The 23428-nt window shown below is 41.8% G+C and overlaps 1 protein-coding gene across 1 annotated transcript in view; it reads right to left on the minus strand.

Moving 5' to 3' along the window:
- LOC135085312 (cytoplasmic aconitate hydratase-like) overlaps positions 1-23428 on the minus strand; it is a 75568-nt gene that overhangs the window by 49830 nt on the left and 2310 nt on the right. The window contains exons 2-11 of the mRNA XM_063980102.1: positions 21694-21789; positions 18871-19037; positions 15883-16028; positions 15024-15093; positions 14585-14647; positions 10782-10908; positions 10014-10144; positions 7357-7528; positions 6080-6180; positions 5253-5369 (exon numbers count right to left, since the gene is read on the minus strand). Of these exons, the coding sequence (XP_063836172.1) occupies positions 5253-5369; positions 6080-6180; positions 7357-7528; positions 10014-10144; positions 10782-10908; positions 14585-14647; positions 15024-15093; positions 15883-16028; positions 18871-19037; positions 21694-21789 (1190 nt within the window). The remainder of the gene's footprint in view (positions 1-5252; positions 5370-6079; positions 6181-7356; positions 7529-10013; positions 10145-10781; positions 10909-14584; positions 14648-15023; positions 15094-15882; positions 16029-18870; positions 19038-21693; positions 21790-23428) is intronic.

The following is a 23428-nucleotide window of genomic DNA, read 5'->3' on the forward strand; positions in this document are numbered from 1 at the left end:
TTATTCTTGATACTGCGTATATTTTGGAACATGATTGTGGCTTCATTACGGGCGAAAGGAGTGATTATTCGCTCGTCGTTGTTCTTCTTTAGGTTGACCCTGGGTGGGAGATAGTGTAGATAGTGTGGACCTGGCGCGACTTGTCCTTGACTGTGTATTTATTTGGCTTTTTTCATGACTATTTCTGAAATTTAGTCGTCTCTGCTGTCTTTCACGTAGCCCCTGTTCATCAAGATATTCAGAGATCCATAGACCAGAATTCTTGAACATATTCCTACATGAAAGCAGGTATTTGACCATCCGCTTGCTAAGTAATTCTATTTTTAGGGGTCTTCTGTAGCCTTTTTTGCCTATACGGTCCATTTCCTCAATATAACCCATCAAATTTGTATGAGTTATATCTCGAAAAACTGCGAGTACTCTGTCATACAGTTCAATATCGGATTCATGATGATATTCATTTAATCCATACAAAACCAGGAACTTGCATCTCTCTCCTGCATCTACACATTTAACTGGAGCATTTTTTATCTCATTTTTGTGATCTACGGCACTTGCTGGTTTCTGTTGCTGCATCGTAGTTGTTGAAGGTGATCCAGGCAAAATACTGTGGTTTGCAGAATCCTGACTTAGAGCTCTTCTTTGTAGGTCTTGACGAAGTTTATTATTTTCTTTTTCAAGTTCACTTATTCTGTGTGAGTTGTCCTGAACTGTAGAACGTAAGTCTTGTATTTCAGTTTCTAATAATTTTTGTTTGTTATTTATGGTATTTATTCCTTCCAAAACTGTTTTAATTGTATCTGATAAATCATTTTTGAAGCTCTCCTGATTTTGGTTCTGGATTGTTAACTGTTTTTTAATTTCGCGTATTTCTGTTAGCAACAAGCTCTCCTCTGGTTGACATGATGTGGTATCGAACATCAGTGTATCTCCCTGCGGCGGCGAGTCATCTATAGCAATGGACTCAGATAGGTCAATGTTTCTGGTTGTTCTTTTTCTGAATGTTATATTTTCATTTGAAGTTTGTGGTTTATTTTCGTCATCCAAGGCTGGCATCTGGTTGCGAACAGGAGTATTTGTATTATCATATTTCGGCTGTTTAGATTTACACTCTGGGCAAATCCAGTTTTTCTTATGTTCCGCTGTCATTGTATTATAGAAACGTTTCTCTGGTACATTAACGCATGGTAAATCGAATTTTCCTGAACATTTCATGCAAACAAGAAATCTTCTATGATTGATTTCTCCCAAACAAGCTGCACATTTATTTATATTTTCAGCATTCCTTTGGGACGCCATCTTTTGGTGAGGTTCACTCGATTACTTAAGTATAAGATGCGGTATACTACTCGCCAGTAGATGGCTCTGATTGATGGTAATTTATTTATAGTAAGGGCTGTTGTCGAGTAGTTAGTTTTACTACTCCTTACTAGATGGCGTTGTATGCTGGTAATTACTATTTACTTCAAGTGATGGTGGTTGTCTTCGAGTAATTATGTGAGCTACTCCTCACTAGATGGCGCTGATTGATCGCAAATAGATTATGTAGTAGGTAAGTGTGAAATTTAAAGATGGAACAGATTTAGGTTTCTTGAATTATATCACAAAACTGTTTTTAGCAATCAACACTGGGATTGTTCTGCTTCACTGTGTTGTTTCTCAAGTATTGTCACAAAAATATGTAGATGTTATCACTTCACAACAAAGTTTTAGGTGAACTTAGTCTGTCCACATATTTTCTTAGTTTTTAGTTATTAATTGTGCTTTATTCATAGAGATAACACTATCACTTCTTAATCAGAGTCTTTACTTTATTAATCAAACGTTTTTATTACACTTTTTCGAGTTTTACTATTTTTTAAGGTAACGAAACACGGAGCTGTTTGTTTACATGAGAGCAGCGCCCTCTTCATCTGACACTGGTTAAGCGATGTCTGTCACTGTCAGGAATGAAATCAGCGGGAGATGACGTCATCACCATCATCATCTATCATCATCATCATCATTTCACGCGGCGGCAGTCTTCACCCAGCCATCAGACAGTTTGTCATTCTGCAGATGGCAGTGTGTTTGACTTCTGCTGTTTGACATTGACACTTTTAAAAGCATATTTTAGTTGTTTTTTATAATTTTTTAATTTTATTGCATACGTGTCTCGATTAACGCTGAGCGAGCGTCTTTTTGGCACAAATACCTTAATATCTTTGTATAATTTTTGTTTTTGTATTTTGTGTCAATTACAAATTATTGTTAGCAATCAATTGTGTCTTTGCAGTAGCATTCGTACTCTCAGTAGACATGTTTATACTCAGTTACTGGGAGTCCAATGCTTGCTCTAATACACAAAATAATAATTCATCACAGAAGAAACTTATCCAGAATCCAGCATAGAAGATTTGGAAGAAGAAATCGACCACAGACCTTCAGAGAACATCGTGTCTGACAGTAATAGCATTCACACAACCAGTAGACACGTGAGCATTCTGTCACTGCGCGTGTAATGCTACTGCTGTTAGATATTAGTCAACTCTATCTTGAAGAATATCATCATCATCATCAGGTCATTTAGTCTCCACTGCAGGAGCACGACCCTCTCTAATTTACTAGAGGTAAATGGAGGATTTGGTCTACACTCCCCACGCTGGCCAGACGGGTTGGAGTCCCTTAATCACCTTCAAAGACATCCACGGGAACAATGAGTGTTATATTTTACTCTGCCAGTACCATACAGGTAAAAGAATATCATCATCATCATCATCAACAGCCCTTTACAGTCCACTGCTGGACTATGAGCCTCCTCCACTATAGTGGAGGGTTTTGCCATAATCTCCACGCTTGGCAGGCGGGTTGGAGATCGCAGTTTAAAAGATTGATGTTTTTCAGAGCTGCTTGCGCTGCTGCCCATTCTCTGTTTGATGTGTAGTCCCTAAGTCGCCTCTTACGACACCCGCGGGAAGAGTAGGGGTTGGTGACAAATGTATTCTACTCTGCCGTCACCACACGGCTTAAACGAAAACGGTAAAAGAATATACTACAAGATATTTGTCTAGAAGAATGCTCCAGTATATCAAGATAATGAAATGTTTCTTAGTGGCAGCATTCACCCACTCAGTAGCATGTATAATTCTGTAACTGGGAGCGTGATGTCAGTCACTGTTGAACATCGGTCACCATCATCATCATCAATTTTACAGAATATAACTCTGAAGATACTTCAAAACTGACACGCAATAGGAGCATTCACTCATCCAGTGGACATGTTAACCTTCTGTCACTGGATCAGTGATGCTGTCACTGCGAGATGTCAATATAAAGTCATCTTTTTGTGACTGCTCAACGTATTCAGTAGACATGTTTTAATTCTGTCACTGGATACGCTGCAGTAGTTACAGGGAGAAGTAACAACACATTTTAATTAAAAATTATGTTAAAGAAAAAAAAACTACAGGTGTAGCGCATAACTTAGTGCCTGAGGTATGGGAAGGAAAGGCACAGGAGGGTGTTTTTGAGATGTCAAGCGTCAGCTAGACTTCACATGTGTCAGATTTATATGCTCTGTCACGTTATACTCAAAATATGTCAATGTCACCCCTCCCGACGCGACTCCCGACGAGCGCTGGACCTATAACATGACTTTTATTGTTTTCTAATGATACCTGTAATGTAATGTGTGATGGATATTTCTAACTCAATAATTATTTTTTAACAGGTCTTTAAAGATAATAATTCAAGAAGACTCATCAGCATTCACATAGACATACGACAATTTAGCATTCTGTCACGTATTTCTACTGTTAGACTAAAAACTAATAAACATGCACACTTTTTCAGCATTAAACTGATGAATAAATGAATAAATCCTGTCTCTCAGTGGTAGCATTGACTTATCCAGTGGTCACGTTGACATCTGACACTGGATAGGTGAAGCCTGCTACTGAGAGATGCCAATCTCAGCGAAATACTGACGTCTGACATCTTTTACAATTTACGTTGACTTTAAATGTGATCTTTAATAAAAATTAAGGCATTTTTGGCACAAACAAAAGGGGCGACTTTCTTTATTATTGTTGGGTTTCTGTTTTTTGTGTCAAATATTACTAATTCATCTAAGAGTAGGCGCACACCGTTGATTTTTCGTCGGCCGATAGTTTAGTCGGGCAGTTGATCAGTATGGGCATGTATGGGAGTGCGCACACTACGCCGATTCGATTTGGCCGATTCTTCATACAAATTAAAATCGGGTACAACTATCGGCCAACTAAAAATCAACGGTGTGCGCCTACTCTAAGTCTCTCTGAGTTGTCTGGATTTGACAGTTTTATGTGTTTTAGAGCATTTATATCTATCTATGTACATATTTATTTTCAGATTTTTCAATGCCAGAATGTCTTATTGCAGTAGCATTCAGTCACCCAGTAGACATGTTGACATTCTGTCACTGGGTGTCTTGATGCATGCTCCAATAGACAATATTCATCACTTCATGCTGTATTTTGAAGAAAAGGAGCTTGACTGAAGTAACAGATTTACATTGTGTGATTTTGGCTGCAATTTTTAACTGACTTAAAAAAAGATTGCATGTTTTTTTTTATGTAGCTATTTTCATTATTTTTTTTTATTTTTTTTTTTTGATGAAGATGAATTTTTCGCGGCTATAGATTATATTACTGGCCCATTTATTGTCCCGAAGCAGTGGTAGGGTTAATACTGGGACGTGTAAAAGTGCTTTTAAAGGCCTATTTGCAAAGAAAAGAGTTTTATGAGTTATCAACTCGCGTTTCTGTTGTTTCATGGTCTTTGTAACCAAACATTATTCTTATGTTGGTATTAGTACTAGTACAGCGCTGTCATATTGGTAACATTGTTGAATATACTCAGTCGTTCAGTGAAAATAAATAAATAATAAATAAATAAAATATCCTTGGACATTTTACACTGCGCTTCTAGTCCCAAACTAAGCAAAGCTTGTACTATGGGTACCAGACAACGGATATAAACATACTTAAATACTTTTTTTTTTGTAAATACATACATATTATACATAGAAAACACCAACAAATATGTTCATGCACACAAATGTTTGTACTGTGCGAGAATCGAACCCGCTACCTCCGGAATAGTAGTCCGTTTCGAACCACTACACTAAACGGGCGACAAACTATTAAAAATCAAAGTGTTTTATTAGTTTCAATTCCCTATTTTTTGGTCCTTCGAGCCGGATTTCGTGAAACAATAAAAGAAAAATCGCTTACCTTATTAGTCAGGCATTCTTGGAAGTCCTTCTTCATGACCGACACGGAGACTCGATCCTGGGGCCTCTTGGGGCCGCTTACTGATGTCACCACAGTCTCCAAGTTTAGTTCTACCACCTGGAATTTGTTTGTTTATTCTTTGAGAACTTTGATTCAAAATCAAAAATATTTATTCAGGTTAGACCACAAGTGGCACATATGAACGTTAAAATATAGTAAATAATAAAAAAGAAAAGGTAGCCCTTATGGGGCACTTTACATGTCTCCTTATCTTTTGGGCCCTACCAGCGCTTCGAGACAAACATAATGGCAAGTGCTGAGAAGAAACGCCGGAACAAACTCAGATTCGAATTTGGACCTTATTACAGTGGAATAGATCACACAGCGTCAAATAGTGACACCCAAAGTAGTCAAAAAGTTCGCAACACGTCTTTGTTACAATAGACTAGTTTCCTAAAAAAACTTTTGGTCCGTCAAATCACTGCAGGAACCACAGATCACAGAAACTAAAGGGAGATGTGATAAGGGGGCGGGGCCGGTGTCGCAGCAATATGCCCAAAAACAGAACACATTGCTCGTGACAGCAATGATGACAGCAGTGACGTCATAATGTAAACAGTTTACATTGCTTGCGTAGTACTAAAGATTATTCGAACGTTGAGTACTGATACCGCAGTGGATAATGAGCACATTTTGATTTCTTTGTGTGCGTGAATTTCTAATGCGACACTGACGCAAACGAACAAAAATATGTAAATGATTTTTTCCTTTTTTTTCTCTTCTTTTTTTTTCAATAAATAAAAACATAAATATAGTAGGTATTATACCTCAGAGAAAATAGGGTCCTGTTCGGCATTATTGTAGTCTCTGAATTGTTTGGTAGCACGCAGGTACGCTTCAATGATTTGAATCTTTTCGTTGGCACGGTCTGAAAATGGAAAAATATTGGACCAATTTATTTGCACAGAAATGGAATAGTTTATTCAGGACATAGGCCCTATCCAGGGCACTTATACACGTCCCAAATATAGCTTGCCCTACCACCACTTCGGGACAACATATGGGCTGGTGCTGAGAAGTGGCGGAAGAAACTCGGTCACCTTTGTCAGCCTCTTTTTGTCCCGAGCTGTGTCAAGATGTGTACACACAAGTATGTATGTTACAAATTACAAAGGCCACTGTGGCCCCAAACTCCGGATACTTATTGGCCACAGTGGGCCCAAACTCCGGACACATATGAGCCACAGTGGCCCCAAACTCCGGACACATAATAACTACGATGGCCCCAAACTCCGGACACATTAACTACAGTGGCCCCAAACTCCGGGCATATTATGTTAGCCACAGTGGCTCCAAACTTTGGACATAATAATATGTTAGCCACAGTGGCTCCAAACTTTGGACATAATAATATGTTAGCCACAGTGGCCCCAAAGTCGGGACACATAATGTTAGCCACAGCTGCCCCAAAGTCGGGACACATAATGTTAGCCACAGCGGCCCCAAAGTCGGGACACATGTCAGCGACAGTGGGCCCAAACTCCGTGCATATGTTAGCCCCAAACAGAGGCCACAAAATCCAGGTATATGTTAATTACAGTGGTTCCGAACTCCGACACATATTCGCCACGGTGGCTCTATCAACATAATAAAGGTGATAAAACAAAATAAATTAACCCACTAGTCTGCGCCAAGTACTGCAATGATCGGTCATCTATCGGGAAGTAAGCCACAGTGGCCCCAAATTCCGGGCACATGTTAGCCACGGTGGCTCGGTCAGCGTGATAATAATGATGAAACAAAATGAATGAAATACATCAACTCACTAGGTTGCGTTAGATACTGTAATGACCTTTTATCATCATCATCATCATTTCAGCCAAAGGCCGTCCACTGCTGAACATAGGCCTCCCCCAATGATTTCCACATCGCACGGTTGGTAGCGGCCTGCATCCAGCGCCTTCCTGCTACCTTTATCAGGTCGTCGGTCCACCTTGTGGGAGGTCGTCGGTCCACCTTGTGGGAGGTCGTCGGTCCACCTTGTGGGAGATCGTCGGTCCACCTTGTGGCTGGAAGTCCTCGTATTAATGAAAGAATAACTCACTAGTTTGCGCCAAGTACTGCAGCGACCGGTCATCCACCGGGAAGTAAGCCACAGTGGCCCCAAATTCCGGGCACATGTTAGCCACGGTGGCTCTGTCAGCGATACTCAAAGCTGACACTCCGGGCCCGAAGAATTCCACGAACTTGCCCACCACGCCGAGAGAGCGGAGGTGCTGGAATGAACGAGTGAACGATGAATGAGCGAACGAATGAAGATAAAATATACACAGCTTAAAAATAAAGATTCACTATTGTTCAATCAGTCAGTAGATCCGACAGTCAATTGTTTCTACAGACAGTTGTTTCTATAGGCAATTTTTTCTACAGGCAATTGTTTCTACAGTCAGTTGTTTCTACAGTAAATTGTTTCTACAGTAAATTGTTTCTACAGTCCGTTGTTTCTACAGTTGTCTCTACAGTCAGTTGTTTCGTCAGTTGATTTATCAATCAATTGCTACACCAGTCAGTCAGTTGGCCCCAAACTCGGGGCACATGTTAGCCACGGTGGCTCGGTCAGCGATGCTCAGAGCTGACACTCCGGGCCCGAAGAATTCCACGAACTTGCCCACCACGCCGAGAGAGCGGAGGTGCTGGAATGAACGAGTGAACGATGAATGAGCGAACGAATGAAGATAAGATATACACAGCTTAAAAATAAAGATAATAAAACAGGTCCAATCAGTCAGTGGATCCGTCAGTCATTTGTTTCTACAGTCAATTATTTCTGAAGTAATTTTTTTTGTAGTCGTTTTTTTCTACGTTTAAATGTTTCTCAAGTCATTTGTTTCTACAGTCAGTTGTTGCTACAGTCAGTTGTTTCTACCGTCATTTGTTTCTACAGTCAGTTGTTTCTACAGACAATTGTTTCTTAAGTTTTTTTTTCTACAGTCCTTTGTTTCTACAGTCATTTGTTTCTACAGTCAGTTGTTTCTACAGTCAATTGTTTCTACAGTCAGTTGTTTCCACAGTCAATTGTTTTTAAGGACATATTTTTCTACATTCAGTTGTTTCTACAGTAAATTGTTTCTACAGTCCGTTGTTTCTACAGTTGAGTCTACAGTCAGTTGCTTCGTCAGTTGATTTATCAATCAATTGCTACACCAGTCAGTCAGTTGGCCCCAAACTCGGGGCACATGTTAGCCACAGTGGCTCTGTCAGCGATGCTCAGGGCTGACACTCCGGGCCCGAAGAATTCCACGAACTTGCCCACCACGCCTAGAGAGCGGAGGTGCTGAAATGAACGAGTGAACGATGAATGAGCGAACGAATGAAGATAAAATATACACAGCTTATAAATAAAGACAATAAAACAGGTCCCCTGAAGCTATTTCATAAGTCACAGTCAGTGGATCCGTCAGTCATTTGTTTCTACAGTCAATTATTTCTTAAGTCATTTGTTTCTACAGTCAGTTGTTTTTACAGTCAATTGTTTCTACAGTAATTTGTTTTTACAGTCAGTTGTTTCTACAGTCAATTGTTTCTACAGTCAGTTGTTTTTACAGTCAATTGTTTCTACAGTCAGTTGTTTCCACAGTCAATTGTTTCTAAGGAAATATTTTTCTACAGTCAGTTGTTTCTACAGTCCGTTGTTTCTACAGTTGTCCCTACAGTCAGTTGTTTCTACAGTTGTCCCTACCAGTTGTCCCCGAATTTGGGACACAAATGTTAGCCACGGTGGCTCGGTCGGCTATGCTGAGTTCTGATACGAAGATGCTGGAATTAAGGATTAATTTTTCATTCGTGATACTTCAGTTTAACGCTCGTATTCACAAACATTACTATGAGGTCTCACAGTGCGCACAGGGTGACACATGAACAAATCACAGAGCGTTCAACGCTGTGCGTTCGATTTGCTGCTTCACTTAAGCAAGCATCGTTTGTGAATACGGCGTAACAGTCAGTCGGCAGTTTTGCAGTCAGTTAGTCCTACAGTACCAGTACAAGTATTTTAATTTTATTTATTTATGGCTCACAAAACAAGTTAGTCATATTTAGGCACAGATAATAATCCATAGATAAATCTAAACCGCAACTCTTAACATGTGCACAGAATTAATTGAAAATTATGAAATAAAGAGGGTAAGTAGTGTTAGTTTAACCACAGAATAATAATAAGTACTACGTACAGAAGTTTTACTTCGCGAAGGTATTTAAAAAAATGTATGCTCAATGTCATTAACAATATGGTGTAATTTAGCCTGTCTCAAGAGTCAAGCACCATTTTGTTGACAAACGTCAGTGATCGGCACTGCGCCGAAGCTATAGGGCTGACTTCGGTAAAATGATGTGACGTGAGGTGCCAAACTGCGGAAAATGGCGGAGGAAATACATGATTTAGCATGAATTATCATGATATTAACTACTTATTTACCTCTCAGTGTCTTAAGGCAACTTGAAAAAGTACATTCTGTGTTTTTATTATTATTTAGGCAGTTAAATACTGCACAGTATTTGGTACACCATTTTCTTTATTTTCTTCCTTCATACACAAGAATACGCGTGCGTGAGTCAATGTTCGCTCGTATGTGAGGCCTTGTCGAATAGTATCCTGTAGGTGGGCCATCGTGCGTGTTTTGTTTTCGATGTAAACTCGCGGAGATGAACAGGCGTGGTTTAACTTATTTTATGCATATAATAATAAACATGTTCACACAGTACCTTAGTGATGGTCAGCACCAGATCAGTAGAAGTAGCCAGCGGACTGAGTTCGCCCACGAGTTTGTATCCGACCACTTTGGGCAGTAACATGCTGATGGCCTGGCCCAGCATCACGGCTTCGGCTTCGATGCCTGGCGGGGACAAGTGGATTTTAACTGTTTGTTCTCAACCAGTAAGAGTAGGCGCACACCGTTGATTTTTCGTCGGCCGATAGTTTAGTCGGGCTGTTGATCAGTATGGGCATGTATGGGAGTGCGCACAGTACGCCGATTCGATTTGGCCGATTCTTCGTACAATTTAAAATCGGGCACAACTATCGGCCAACTAAAAATCAACGGTGTGCGCCTACTCTTAATGTGTAAGCTGTTGGAAAGATAAATTAAACAGGTGTTCTAACGAGTAACAATGTGAGTTAAGAATTTGGATATTCTTCCTATTGTTTTTTTTTACATTTGCACAGTAAAAACCGTTTAGGCGCTATTGGTCCAATTTTTTCTGCAATAGTAGTAAAAGTTGAATAACCTCCTTATTTTTTTCATTTTGGACCAATTACGAATTGGACCAATAGCAAATTGGACCCATCGCGAATTGGACTAATCGCGAATTTGTAAATTTTTCACTTATCGTGAATTGGACCAATCGCGCCTAAAAGAGTAAAATCAATCCTTTTTGTTTAATCATTTACCAAGGGGTCGCATTTCAAGAGCATCTTTTTATTTTTTCTCTGACTATGGTTTTACATTGATGGCAGTTTCATAAAGTACTTACCGCCCACTCCCCAGCCCACCACTCCAAGCCCATTGATCATGGTGGTGTGACTGTCAGTACCGACCACCGAATCCGGGTGCAACACGTCACCAGTGAACACCACGCGAGCCAGGTATTCTAAGTTCACCTGTAAATTGCAATAAAAAATCAAAACATTTATTTCTCAGAAGTTTCTTTTTCATCCACAACAAAAAAAAATCTAAAATCAAAAATATTTATTCAGTTTAGACCACAAGTGGCACTTATGAACGTCAAAATGTAAATAATAAAAAAAGAGAAGGTAGCCCTTATGGGGCACTTTACATGCTTCCTTATCTTTTGGGCCCTACCAGCGCTTCGAGACAAACATATGGCAAGTGCTGAGAAGAAACGCCGGAACAAACTCAGTCACCACTTATTGCCAGGAATTATCTAACGGTAAGAATAGCCAAATTTAAGTACATCAAATATGTGCAGACTGAACTGACCACGCATCCTTGTCGTCAATATAGTCTCGAACCTTGTAGTACACAACGAGGAAGCTCTTGGCCTGTATCTCACCTGATGGTAAGTGATGATCAGGCCGAAGGTAGAAGCGAGCTTCACTCGGAATCCTCAAATCATTCGGAATTTACTAAAGCCTGGTCCGTGAGCACGTAGAATTTTGTCCAATGACCCCAAGCTACCCATCCTTATCGCTCGCGCGTAATTATATTGCTGTCGCGACTGTGCGACGGGCGCCCGCAGTGAGTGTGCGAGCGCGACAGCAACATAATTACGCGCGAGCGATAAGGATGGGTAGCTTGGGGTAGACGTGCGCGCCGGTCGAAAAAAATCGGGCGGCGGCGCGCCACGAAAAAATCCACGGCGGCGGCGTAACGCCGGCGGCGTGGGATTTTTCAACTTTGTATATTAAGACGTATAGTAATGAAAAACCACGTTTAAACCAAATAACTTTAGTAAGTAAACTAAAAAGTTGACTCAACCACTTTTCTTGACAGAAATATTTTGTTTGCAACTTTTATATTTGTCGTGCACAAAAATTATTTTATTCACCCTAAATGGACTGAGCCGGGACCTTTTGGCTGTTAAAAGCAATCTAGCAACCGAAAACACTCTTTCACTCGGAGTGCTGGTTGCTGGAATGCATAACAAAGCCTGAGCGAATGACGATAAACGCGGGTAGGCAGATTGTCTGGTTTGCCAGTAGGACAAGATGTCTCCGTCTTCAAGTTCCGCAGGATCAGCAGTAGCTAGGTATTTCCAAGCTTCCTGGTCAACAGCATCATCGAAGCCGGAACCATGAGAACTGTGTTGCATGCTGTATTTGCGCGAGAGTTGGGAAAGTATTAAAACTTTACTTGTACTCGCTTCTTGACCTTCATTGGTTGGGTTTTTGTGGCGGTCAAGCTGTAGATCCTGGCTACACAGGAGTTGCAGTGGTGGGAACGAGAGGTGGGAATAGTCCCGTTGTACTCGCTTTTTCCTGGGGACCCTCCTGGTGTAATAATGGTTGAATATGTTCGTAGTAAGGGATTAATTCTTTGGTATATTCTGCCAAAAAACCAGCTGGAGTTAATTCGTTAGCAGTCAGATAGAGGTCAACTTCTCCAAGCTTCATAAACCTACAGTCTAATAATGCTGCAGCAACAACAGCCTTACTGGCTGGGAAGCGTGTGTCCAGTTTCATCAACATTTTCCTTTTTAAGGATGTTATTATTAGCGACTTGTCATCATCAATCGAATTAAGCACGTCTTTTATTTCGGCTTTAAATACAAGAGCAAGGTTGATTGTGCTCGATTTTGATGCTGATAAAATTTCAACAATTTGCCGAAACTTGCTCAGAAAATTGCATAAATCCTCTAACAAAATCCATTCTGCTTAGGAAATTGTCATACCATCTGGCCCTATCCGACGTATGATGCTATTTATCGGGTTCCTATTACAACAGCTTTAGCTACAACGGGTTTAGACGGATTAGCAAGCTGAAGTGGCAGTGGGCAGGGCACATAGTACGCAGAACTGACGGCCGATGGGGCAGCAAGGTTCTGGAATGGAGGCCGCGTACCTACCGGAAAACGCAGCGCAACGACGACCTGATAAAGGTAGCAGGAAGGCGCTGGATGCAGGCCGCTACCAACCGTGCGATGTGGAAGTCATTGGGGGAGGCCTATGTTCAGCAGTGGACGTCCTGTGGCTGAAATGATGATGATATTACAACAGTGTGCCATCGTTTCAGCCAAATGACGGCCACTGCTGGACAAAGGCCTCCCCCAAGGTTTTCCATAATGAACGGTCCTGCGTTGCCCGCATCCAGGCTCTTCCTGCGACCTTTACTAGATCGTCGGTCCACCTAGTAGGAGGCCTGCCCACGCTACGTCTTCCAGCCCGTGGTCGCCACTCGAGAACTTTCCTGCCCCAACGGCCATCGTCTCTACGAGCTATGTGCCCCGCCCACTCAAGTCAAAAGACTTTGACCAGTGTGTGTTGCCAGTGATGGTATACGGATCTGAGACATGGTCGCTTACTATGGGCCTCATAAGAAGGCTCAAGGTCACCCAAAGGGCGATGGAGCGGGCTATACTCGTAGTTTTCCTGCGTGATCGAATCAGAAATGAGGAGATCCGCAGGAGAACCAAAGTAACCGACATAGCTCGCAGAATTGCTAAAATCAAGTGCGCCATACTTTCGAGCATTTCTAAGACACTGTGCCATCTCGTTGGAGTAGAAGTTTTAACTGTAGGCATGTTTGCCAAATTTTCAAATAAGGCACGAGCTTCTGTCTCTCTACCACGTCTTCACTGTCTTCAGAGATTGGATCGTTTTCATCTTCCTCTATTACTTGAGAAACAGTCTCCAAAGAGTTTTAAACTTGCTGTTCATCATTTAGGTTGCATAAAATAGGTAATTCATTCTTGGGGATTACCATATTTAACAAAATACCACACAACCTTGTCGAATTGCCGATAAACAAATTTAAGATACATATGTATAAAAAATACCCTTATGTCCAAAGGGTACTACAAGGTTCGAGACTATATTGATGACAAGGATGCGTGGTCAGTTCAGTTTGCGCATATTTGATGTACTTAAATTTGGCTATTCGTTAGATAATTCCTGGCAATAAGTGGTGACTAAGTTTGTTCCGGCGTTTCTTCTCAGCACTTGCCATATGTTTGTCTCGAAGCGCTGGTAGGGCCCAAAAGATAAGGAGACATGTAAAGTGCCCCATAAGGGCTACCTCTTTTTTATATTTGACGTTCATAAGTGCCACTTGTGGTCTAAACTGAATAAATATTTTTGATTTTGATTTTGTCTCGGCGCGAATTTTAAACTACCGGCGGCGGCGGCGGCGCGCTGACTCCTCATGGCGGCGGCGCGCCGCGGCGGCGCGCACGTCTAGCTTGGGGTCATTGGACAAAATTCTACGTGCTCACGGACCAGGTTTTAACAATCTATCAATACTGGATTTTTAATTCTGATTTTTGCCACTTGACGATTCAGATCATTTAACTACATCAAAAATAAAAATTCACTGTATTCTTCCTCTGGGACATTCTGCAAAAACAAGTACCTACCTAACCTATTAAAATCGGACTAAAGCCCGGTCTGCGAGCACGTAGAATTTTGTCCAATGACCCCAAGCTACCCATCCTTATTGCTCGCGCGTAGTTATATTGCTGTCGCGACTGTGCGACGGGCGCCCGCAGTGAGTGTGCGAGCGCGACCGCAACATAATTACGCGCGAGCGATAAGGATGGGTAGCTTGGGGTCATTGGACATAATTCTACGTGCTCGCAGACCAGACTATAGTAAACGTTACCTGATGGACGATACCAGATCCTGGAGGCACTATCAACATGTTATCGAAGGCTTGGGCACCCCACTGAAAACAGTAACATTATTTTATTAATTATTATTATTTATGTATGTATATTTTATGCAGTATAGGTTAGTGTCCGTGACTCCCACTCGGCATGGGGCACACTGAAAACCAGCGTCGTGGCTTCCCTCACCGGGGGCCACGGCATATGCTGAGTGGGGTCCCATTGCGATGGACATCGCTGTGCGACAGGGTGGCACTGCTCAGTTTACTTTCTCTTCCATTGTATGTTTATTGCCTCCTCTGTCTTATTTGCTTTTTTTTATTTACATCTTTTGTCTTTTGTGATGTCCACGGCAATAAATGTTTCTTTCTTTCTAATATTTTTGCGTTTCTCGAAAAATCTGCATTACAAAATAGGTATATGGCTTAAAATTACCTTCAAGAACTGGAACCTTTCCTTGTTTCTCTCAAACTCTAGCTCTTGATTTTTGTTCAAAGCGTCAGGTCTGAAATTAATAAAGTTTTGACAGTACAGAATCATTGAATTCTTGCACTTGCAAACATACAACACTAACGATTTTTTGTTACGATTTTTTTACAAATACGTAGACTTTTAAAAATCATTTTTACACGTCCCAGTATTAACCCTACCACTGCTTCGGGACAATAAATGGACCAGTGCTGAGAGGAAGCAGCGCAAGAAACTGACACTATTCTGAGAATTCAGAAAAGTAATGGGTCAAAAAATCTAATCGCACTCTAGGCACCACAAAAGAAAGACCAAAATGTAGTTCATGGTTAGCCCAACATATTATTTAATTGTGGAAACTTGATTAGTTTGTGAGTTATTGCACCTACTTAATTTAAATTAAGTTGTAACTGTGTTTTCCTCACCGCGTCCGACCATCTCATCGGTGCCCTGCCCCGAGCACGTCTGCCTTCCATTTGTCCCAAGATAATTTGTTTCTCCAGACAATGCCTTGGGCACCGACGAGATGGTCGGACGCGGTGAGGAAGACGGTGGGCGGGAGTTTGCATCGTGCGGTCCACACAGCTTATTTTTTTATTTTATTTTGTTTATTTGGTTCACCAACAGTTAATTATTAATTATGACCGCAGTCTGTGGAGGAACACTATCTGTGGTCGCGATCCTCATCAGTGAGGGACCGAGGAAGAAGAAGAAGTAACTGTGTTTCCCAAATATTAAATAAATGAATGGTCCTTCGAGCCGGATAATGAAAGAAAATTAATAAATGTGAAAACTAACTATAAATATCAGTAGACTGATGACTTACGATCTAGAGAAGTCGACTTGCACCGAGTGGTCAATCACCAGGTCAGCTGGGCAGATGGGGTTTATCTTCTGAGGGTCACCGCCCAGCTGTTTGACAGCGTCACGCATGGCTGCGAAGTCTACCACCGCTGGGACGCCTGTGAGGTCCTGGGGAAGAATATCCATCGTCAGCATCATGGGGTTGTCATCATCATCATCATAATTTCTGCCACAGGACGTCCACTGCTGAACATAGGCCTCTCTCAATGATTTCCATGTTGACCAGTTGGTAGCGGCCTGCATCCAGCGCCTTCCTGCTACCTTTATTTAGGTTATTTATTTTTTAAAACTTATGCACATAAAACATTTGCCAAATGTTTGTCTCGTTGGTAGGGCAAAAAAAGAATGAGACATGTAAATAGGCTTCCTAAAAGCATTAATGACGGTTTGTAAGTACTAATTTAATTAGTCTACCTACACAAATAAAGATAATTTTGATTTAGATTTTTGATCAGTACCTAAGGCGAACTTAATGCCATTTGGCTTCTCCTCCAGTTAATCTTACTAAGAATAAAGTAGTTAGTCCCCACTGTAGGCGAACGATATCAATACTAAGTCTATATTTAGGGTGATAGTAACTCAATGGTGTCAGTGTCGGATAGCCAATTCGAGGATAGTTCTAATCCCATCGTCTATTGGACTGATATGGTGAACCTAGGTACTCAATACTACTCATAACACAAGCATATATTTGGAGGGGTTTACGGGACTAATATCCCAAAAAAACAATATTATTCCACCCTACTTATCCATACTGGTCCAAACTAGGTAGTTCATACTGGTACTGTATTATGGAGGGAATTTTGCGAAGCCCAAAATTTGATTTGCATACATCTTGAGGCCATTTTATGAAAGTAATTCTTTCATCAACTTTTCTACTATTGAAAGGCCTCCAAATACAGTCAGCGTCAAATAGTTCGTGACATCCAAAGTAGCCAAATAGTAAACACGTCTTTGTTACAATTAGGGCTGATTTTTCAATCGTCTGATAACTTTTAACTGAAGAATAAGTTAGGCACATTGACAGTTTTAATATGGGAAATATGTCAAAATGACAAGTTTATTCTTCCGATAAAAGATATCTAACGATTGAAAAAACAGCCCTTAGAATAATATTGTGTTGTCAACTTCTTGGCCACTTTGGGTGTCACGAGGTATTTGACGCTGAGTGTACCAAATAAAATATTGGTCATAGCCTCGTAATATCCATTCTTGGGACAATATTTTACACGTTTTCACACCAGCCTTGGGAAATACAAACGTGTTTTAAGAAAAACATCCAAATTGTATGGTAATTCATTGAGAAACGTAACATGTAAGCGGATACGTGGTGTATACGTATATATTCCACGAGATTTTAGTAGTTGGCACCAATCATACTAATTATAAAAAGCAAAGATTAGTATTTTTGTAATAAACTCAAAAACAGAAGAGAGAAGAAAGGGCTATGCTCGGTGTTTCTTTACGAGATCGAATCAGAAATGAGGAGATTCGTAAACGAACTAAAGTCGCGGACATAGCGATCGGATTAGCAAGCTGAAGGGGCAGGGCACATAGTACGCAGAACTGACGGCCGATGGGGCAGCAAGGTTCTGGAGTAGAGACCATGTACTGGAAAACGTAAGACATCCACCAAACCACAAAGTGGACCGACGACCTCATAAAGAATTTAGAAAAGAGACCATATTTTACACGATGAACATGAAATTAAGTCTTTTCTAAGTATCAAAAAAACAATACGTCATCATTTCAGCCACAGGACGTCCACTGCTGAACATAGGCCTCCCTTAATTATTTCCACAATAGCCGGTTGGGGGCGGCCTGCATCCAGCGCCTTCCTGCTACCTTTATGAGGTCGTCGGTCCACCTTGTGGGTGGACGTCCTACGTTGCGCTTTCCAGAACTTTGCTGCCCCATCGGCCGTCAGTTCTGCGTGCTATGAGCCCCGCCCGTTGCCACTTCAGCTTGCTAATCCGTCGGGCTATGTCATCGACTTTAGTTCGTTTTCGGTTTACGAAAAAACAATGAAAAAACAGTGTGTAAGTATAAAATAGACACACCCACTGAACTAAACGGAAAGTAATGTCGTCACTACATAGACTGCAAGGTCATGTATGAATAATTAATTTGTTTTTTAATAAGTATAGTTTTTCCATTGTTTTCTATGTATAGTGATACGATAAATTGGATATTCAATCCAGGTGATTAATGTAGGTACTGTTTCTGAGCTGTCAAAACAGAAATTCTCTATAAATTGTACTAAAATACCCACTTTTGACATCAACGGGACTATTCCCACCACTCTTTCCCACCGCTGCAACTCCTGTGTAGCCAGAATCTACAGCTTGACCGCCAATAACCCAACCAGTAAAAATCATTGGGGGAGGCCTATGTTCAGCAGTGGACGTCCTATGGCTGAAATGATGATGATGAATTACCAGTACGAGACCTCCATTCCTAAACCCTTCTTGGTCCTTCAAGCCGGATAATGACTCATAAAAACTCATAAAACTCATTTTATTTTTGCATGTAGGCTTTAAAAAGCACTCACACGTCTCAGTATTAACCCTACCACTGCTTCGGGACAATAAATAGGCCAGTGCTGAGAAGAAGCAGCACAAGAAACTCAGTCACTATTGTCAGCTTCTTTTTCAAGGGTTTACAGTCTTTAAAATATACTTACAATGGCAGTGGGCGGGGCGCATAGCTCGTAGAGCTGATGTCCGCTGGGGCAGAAAAGTTCTCGAGTAGCGACCACGAGCCGGAAGATGTAGTGTGGGCAGGCCTCCCACTAGGTGAACCGACGATCTGGTGAAGGTCACGGGAGGTGCCTGGATGCAAGCGGCGTAGGACCGGTCTTTGTGGAAAACCTTGGGGGAGGCCTTTGTCCAGCAGTGGACGTCTTTCGGCTGAAACGAACGAACGAGCGAAAATAAATAACTTTGCTCACCTGTAGAATGACTCTGGCAGGTTTGAAGGCGATTTCCACTCCCCCTTCCACGGCTTGATTCTGCTCCCATTCCAGAACGTTCTGCACATCCTTCTGGAGAACTTGGAAGTTGTCGCAGTTCCTCACACAGGATTCTAGCAGCACTCGGACGCTGAATGGCAGACGTTCTGGAAAAAGAAAAATAAGAGTAAGGCATTTGTGCCACCGCCAACGAAAAAGGAAATAACTGTAGGTTATTTTTATCAATAACGCTATTAAAGTATCTACCATAGTGGACCCCCGATGCAAAAAGAAGGGTAGTCTCTACCTATGGCACCGTAACTCTTAAACCAGTGAATCGATTTGAATGCTATATTTTTATACGAGTATGTTAACTATGCGGTAATTTTTTATATGTTAAGTTACCTCTGTAAGTATTGCAAGAATGCAAAGTAACACCGTGTATTTAATAGCAATATTACTTCAATGGTTTGCTAGCGATTTTTGTTGGATATATTTCATAAAAATGTTCTAGCTATTTTCTTTAGACATGTTTAAAAAAATCGGTTCAGCCTTTTCAATATCATCAACTCTTATTTTAGCTGCCGTAGGAATCTAAGACATGAAATTTTGGAAGCAGGTTTTCTAGTGGTGGTTCTTTAAATCCACATGGTAGGGGCGTCATAAAAGATTTCAAGATCTTTCAAGAGAAGGTTTCAAGATCATCCGCCCTTTTGTTGCGGTAGCTTTTTTATGTTATGAATTTTGCCATTGTCTGCTGTAGAACTTAGTAGTACTAGTCTAGATGCTAGATCAGTGGTTCTTAACCGGTGGTCCGCGGACCACTGGTGGTCCCTGGAGGCTTTCCAAGTGGTCCACGAAGTGCACTTGCACGCCTTGGTCAAAACCACTTTTAACTGATTTTTGCAGTCAAACTGGCTTACTTTTGACCGATTATGATTATGAGGTGGGCCCTGACAAGACAGAAATGTGGTAAAATGGTCCCTCATGACTTAAAGGTAGAAGAACCACTGTGCTAGATAGTCGTAAGAGTCGTTTCGTCGTCGACAAGTGATTATAAATGTAAATTAATATGAATTCACTTTATCTACTGCATAATACATATTTGTCATAGAATGAAATGAGAACAGACGCGTTGGTGTTTTCTTATCTCTGACGAGCTGAGTTTATTGCTTCAAATCAAAGATAACGTCAAGATCATGTGATGATACCTATACAATTAAATACATCATCATCATTATTAGGTCATTTAGAATCCCCGCAAACTACAGACTTATCGGCCAATAGTTTGGCTTCTAATTTGTATGAGAAATCAGCCAATTGGCCATCAGTCGCTGGATCATTATGGTGAAGTGAACCCTCAATTTTAGGAGAGACATTTTTTTTTATCCACAACGAGGAAGCTCTTGGCCTGTATCTCGTCTGATGGTAAGTGATGATCAGGCCGAAGGTGGAAGCGAGCTTCACCCGGAATCCTCAACCACGGAGGAACTGGATATCTTACCTCTAACTGCCGGAACACAACAATGCTGTTAGTTAACATTGTTGTTATGGCAACAGACTTAGGTAAGATGGTGGTAGCTAGCCAATCGGACTTAGAACAAGCCCTACCACCAACCAAACCGAACAGAAAAATCTGCCCCCACTTGGAATCGAACCCGGGACCTCTGCGTCTGAAGCAGGTGGTCTTACCACTAGACCACAGAGGCGGTCAAAACATCATTTGCTTGAGGCAATTCTTACAAGCTACACACGGCGTCAAATAAATCGCACCTCCCGCGACAAGTACTTTCAAACGTATGCATCCCCATTTCCCACCAATATTGGCACCATTTAAAAGCCTAGTTCTAAACTTCATTTCATTAAAGGAAAGGTTTTTACCCCAAAAATGTGTCTTTAGAAGGATCTAGTGATAGTATAATATAAGATTTTAAACTTTCGCGTTCTATTACAGTCTGCTTGTGACCACGGCTGCAGCATCGCAGCCGAAACGTCAAGCCGTTTAAGACCCGTGTCTTACTAATCTAGTGATAGTAACGTTACCAGTGATGGTGCCCATCTATCTATATCTATATAGGCTTAATTTGTTTGTTCTTAAAGCGACATGCAGTTAGGCTGGTTTTAGTGTCACGCGGACCGTCTGGTGCGGACCCGCTCCGCACGGCCGATCTGTATGAACTTCTGGGAGCGTTTTAGAGTAATGCGGTCCGGAGGAACCGCTCCGCTCCCTAGCAGTTCATACAAATCGGCTGTGCGGAGCGATCCGCACTGACAGTCCGCGTGACACTAAAACCAGCCTTACGCTTAAGTGGTGGGGCACCATGATTGTGTTAGAAGAAACTCTTTAAAGTTATTGTCGCGGGAGGTGCGATTTTTTTGAATCCGAGTGTATTTTATACAGCGCATTCCAATGACTAGAGTCATAAATGAATGACAATTGATATTAAATTAAGAGGTTCCTTCGTGCGTGTCGCAGTTCAAATCTATTTATACTACTACTAGCTGTGCCCGCGACTTCGTACGCGTGGATCCCGTTTTACCACCTTAGGGGTGGAGTTTCGTAAAATCCTTTCTTAGGGGATGCTTACGTAATAACATCTAACTGCATGCCTTTCAGCCCGATCGGTAGAGTGCACTGGACGTTGATAGGACGTTGATAAATCACTATGTCAGTCAGTCAGTCACCTTTGAGTTATATTTTAGAGATATTATAGTTGTCGGTTTGTAAGGATGGATGGATGTTTATTACGAGGTCGTGGGTTCGAGTCCCGCCTTAGGCAGTTCGATTATTTCAAGTTGTTTATTTAAAATTTAGGTACTTACCATATTTGGTCCCGAAGGACGATAGGTCGAAGTATTTGAAAGTTTTCCCGTTGATGTCGATGGTCTTCAACAGGTTCCCGTAAGGGTTGTTGGCGGCTGGAACAACATACATTTATTTATTAATACATACATTACTTGTAATAATATAAGTTACTTAAGCTTCAGCCAAACCAACGCGTGCAGATCGCGTCGGCGTGAGCGATCACTGCGCGTGCATAGGCCAATGACAGGACGTGCGAAATGACAGGACCCGCGTCCTGTCATTGATTCGCTTTGGTTTGGCTGAAGCTTAAGTAAGTGAGCGGGAAAGTGAGTCAGGAAATACTTTGCTTATTCTCAGACCGCGGGGACAGTCAGGAGTTAGGCTAGGGTGTTTTTAAATTTAATATCGTGTGGATTCCTTGGATCCTTCATCACGGTCTACGGATATGGTCTACTATTAAACGCTATACGCGACGTACGAAACGTCCAGCATCAAACGTTTCTATCAACGCCATATGCCGATGTCAACGTCTGAAGGAGACCACAACAGTACTTTCTATAGTAAGCATTGTGGCACGGCCTACGGCGTTTATAGGACGATCAGTATAGATCGCGTCATCCACTCGTACGCGCCCCAGCAATGTTTGGTCTCGGTCGCGCGGGGTGCGGGGAGTTTGATCCGAGCAAGGCATTATTGTACTGTGCGTGTGCACTCATGGATGATTTAGCGTGTACCGATAACACTCAAACATTAGCGGAAGAATGGAGGCGCGCGTCTTCGTGGATGAAACGATTGATCATAATCAAAATCACAGAAAATATCTTCAATAAATAGAGCCCGAGGAAAGCAAATAATCACTTGGATGGCTATATTAAATAGATAACCACAGGTATTGATAAACTATAGGTTATCTTTCACGATAGTGTAGCATTGAAATCTTATTCTGACCTATCTACCTCGAAAAATACTTCTCAACATGTTATTTAAAGGTAAATAGGTATACAGAGCTGCAGTGGGGTGACACGAGCTTATCTCGAGAAAACCTAAGTGGTTGCTTGACCGTTCGTTCGTTCGTTTCCAGTTTAAAAAAAGGCACGATGGCCTAACGGTGAAGGGGTCCGACTGGCCGAGTCGTGATCCGGGGAACGCAGGTTCGAATCCCGCCGCCACTCGACTATTGAGGTGAGCCCACTCGAGACACAAGCATATTTAGCTTAGTATGAGGGGCTAAACGGGATTATTAGTAATTTGTGCAACATAATTTGTATTATTAATAATCTTAAAAAAAACTGATCAACTGGATTAGATCACCTTGGATAATCATACGCGACACGTTGTTATCCTTTGATCACCCAGTGATCATAGGCGATACTCTATCCTTTGATCACCCATGGATAAGGTCATCTAGGTCAGGGGTGGCCAAACGGTCGACGTAACCCGCTACGGCGGGCCGGGGGTCCTGTTGTACCAGGGCCGCGAGGAGAAAACCTCTATAAAAAACAACTGGAGGAGGGAATTGGGGGTTCCCTCGAAGCCAGAGAGGCTTGCTCGTGAGCGAGCCTCTAGCCTGAGGCGGAGCTGCGGACGAATGTCCAACCAGGACAATAAATCGCGGCTCCGTTTCTTTGGGCTCTGGTGGAAACCGTCGGGTTTTAGTGGGTAGGTTAAGCGCCTTTAGTGTTAGGCGGGGAGAGTCCCACATAACCCACTGGCCGTCCCCATCGACCAGTGGGTAAGCGCAAAGCATTTCCC

Source organism: Ostrinia nubilalis, chromosome 28 (genome assembly GCF_963855985.1).
Source record: "Ostrinia nubilalis chromosome 28, ilOstNubi1.1, whole genome shotgun sequence".
In the NCBI taxonomy this organism is placed as follows: Eukaryota; Metazoa; Arthropoda; class Insecta; order Lepidoptera; family Crambidae; genus Ostrinia; species Ostrinia nubilalis.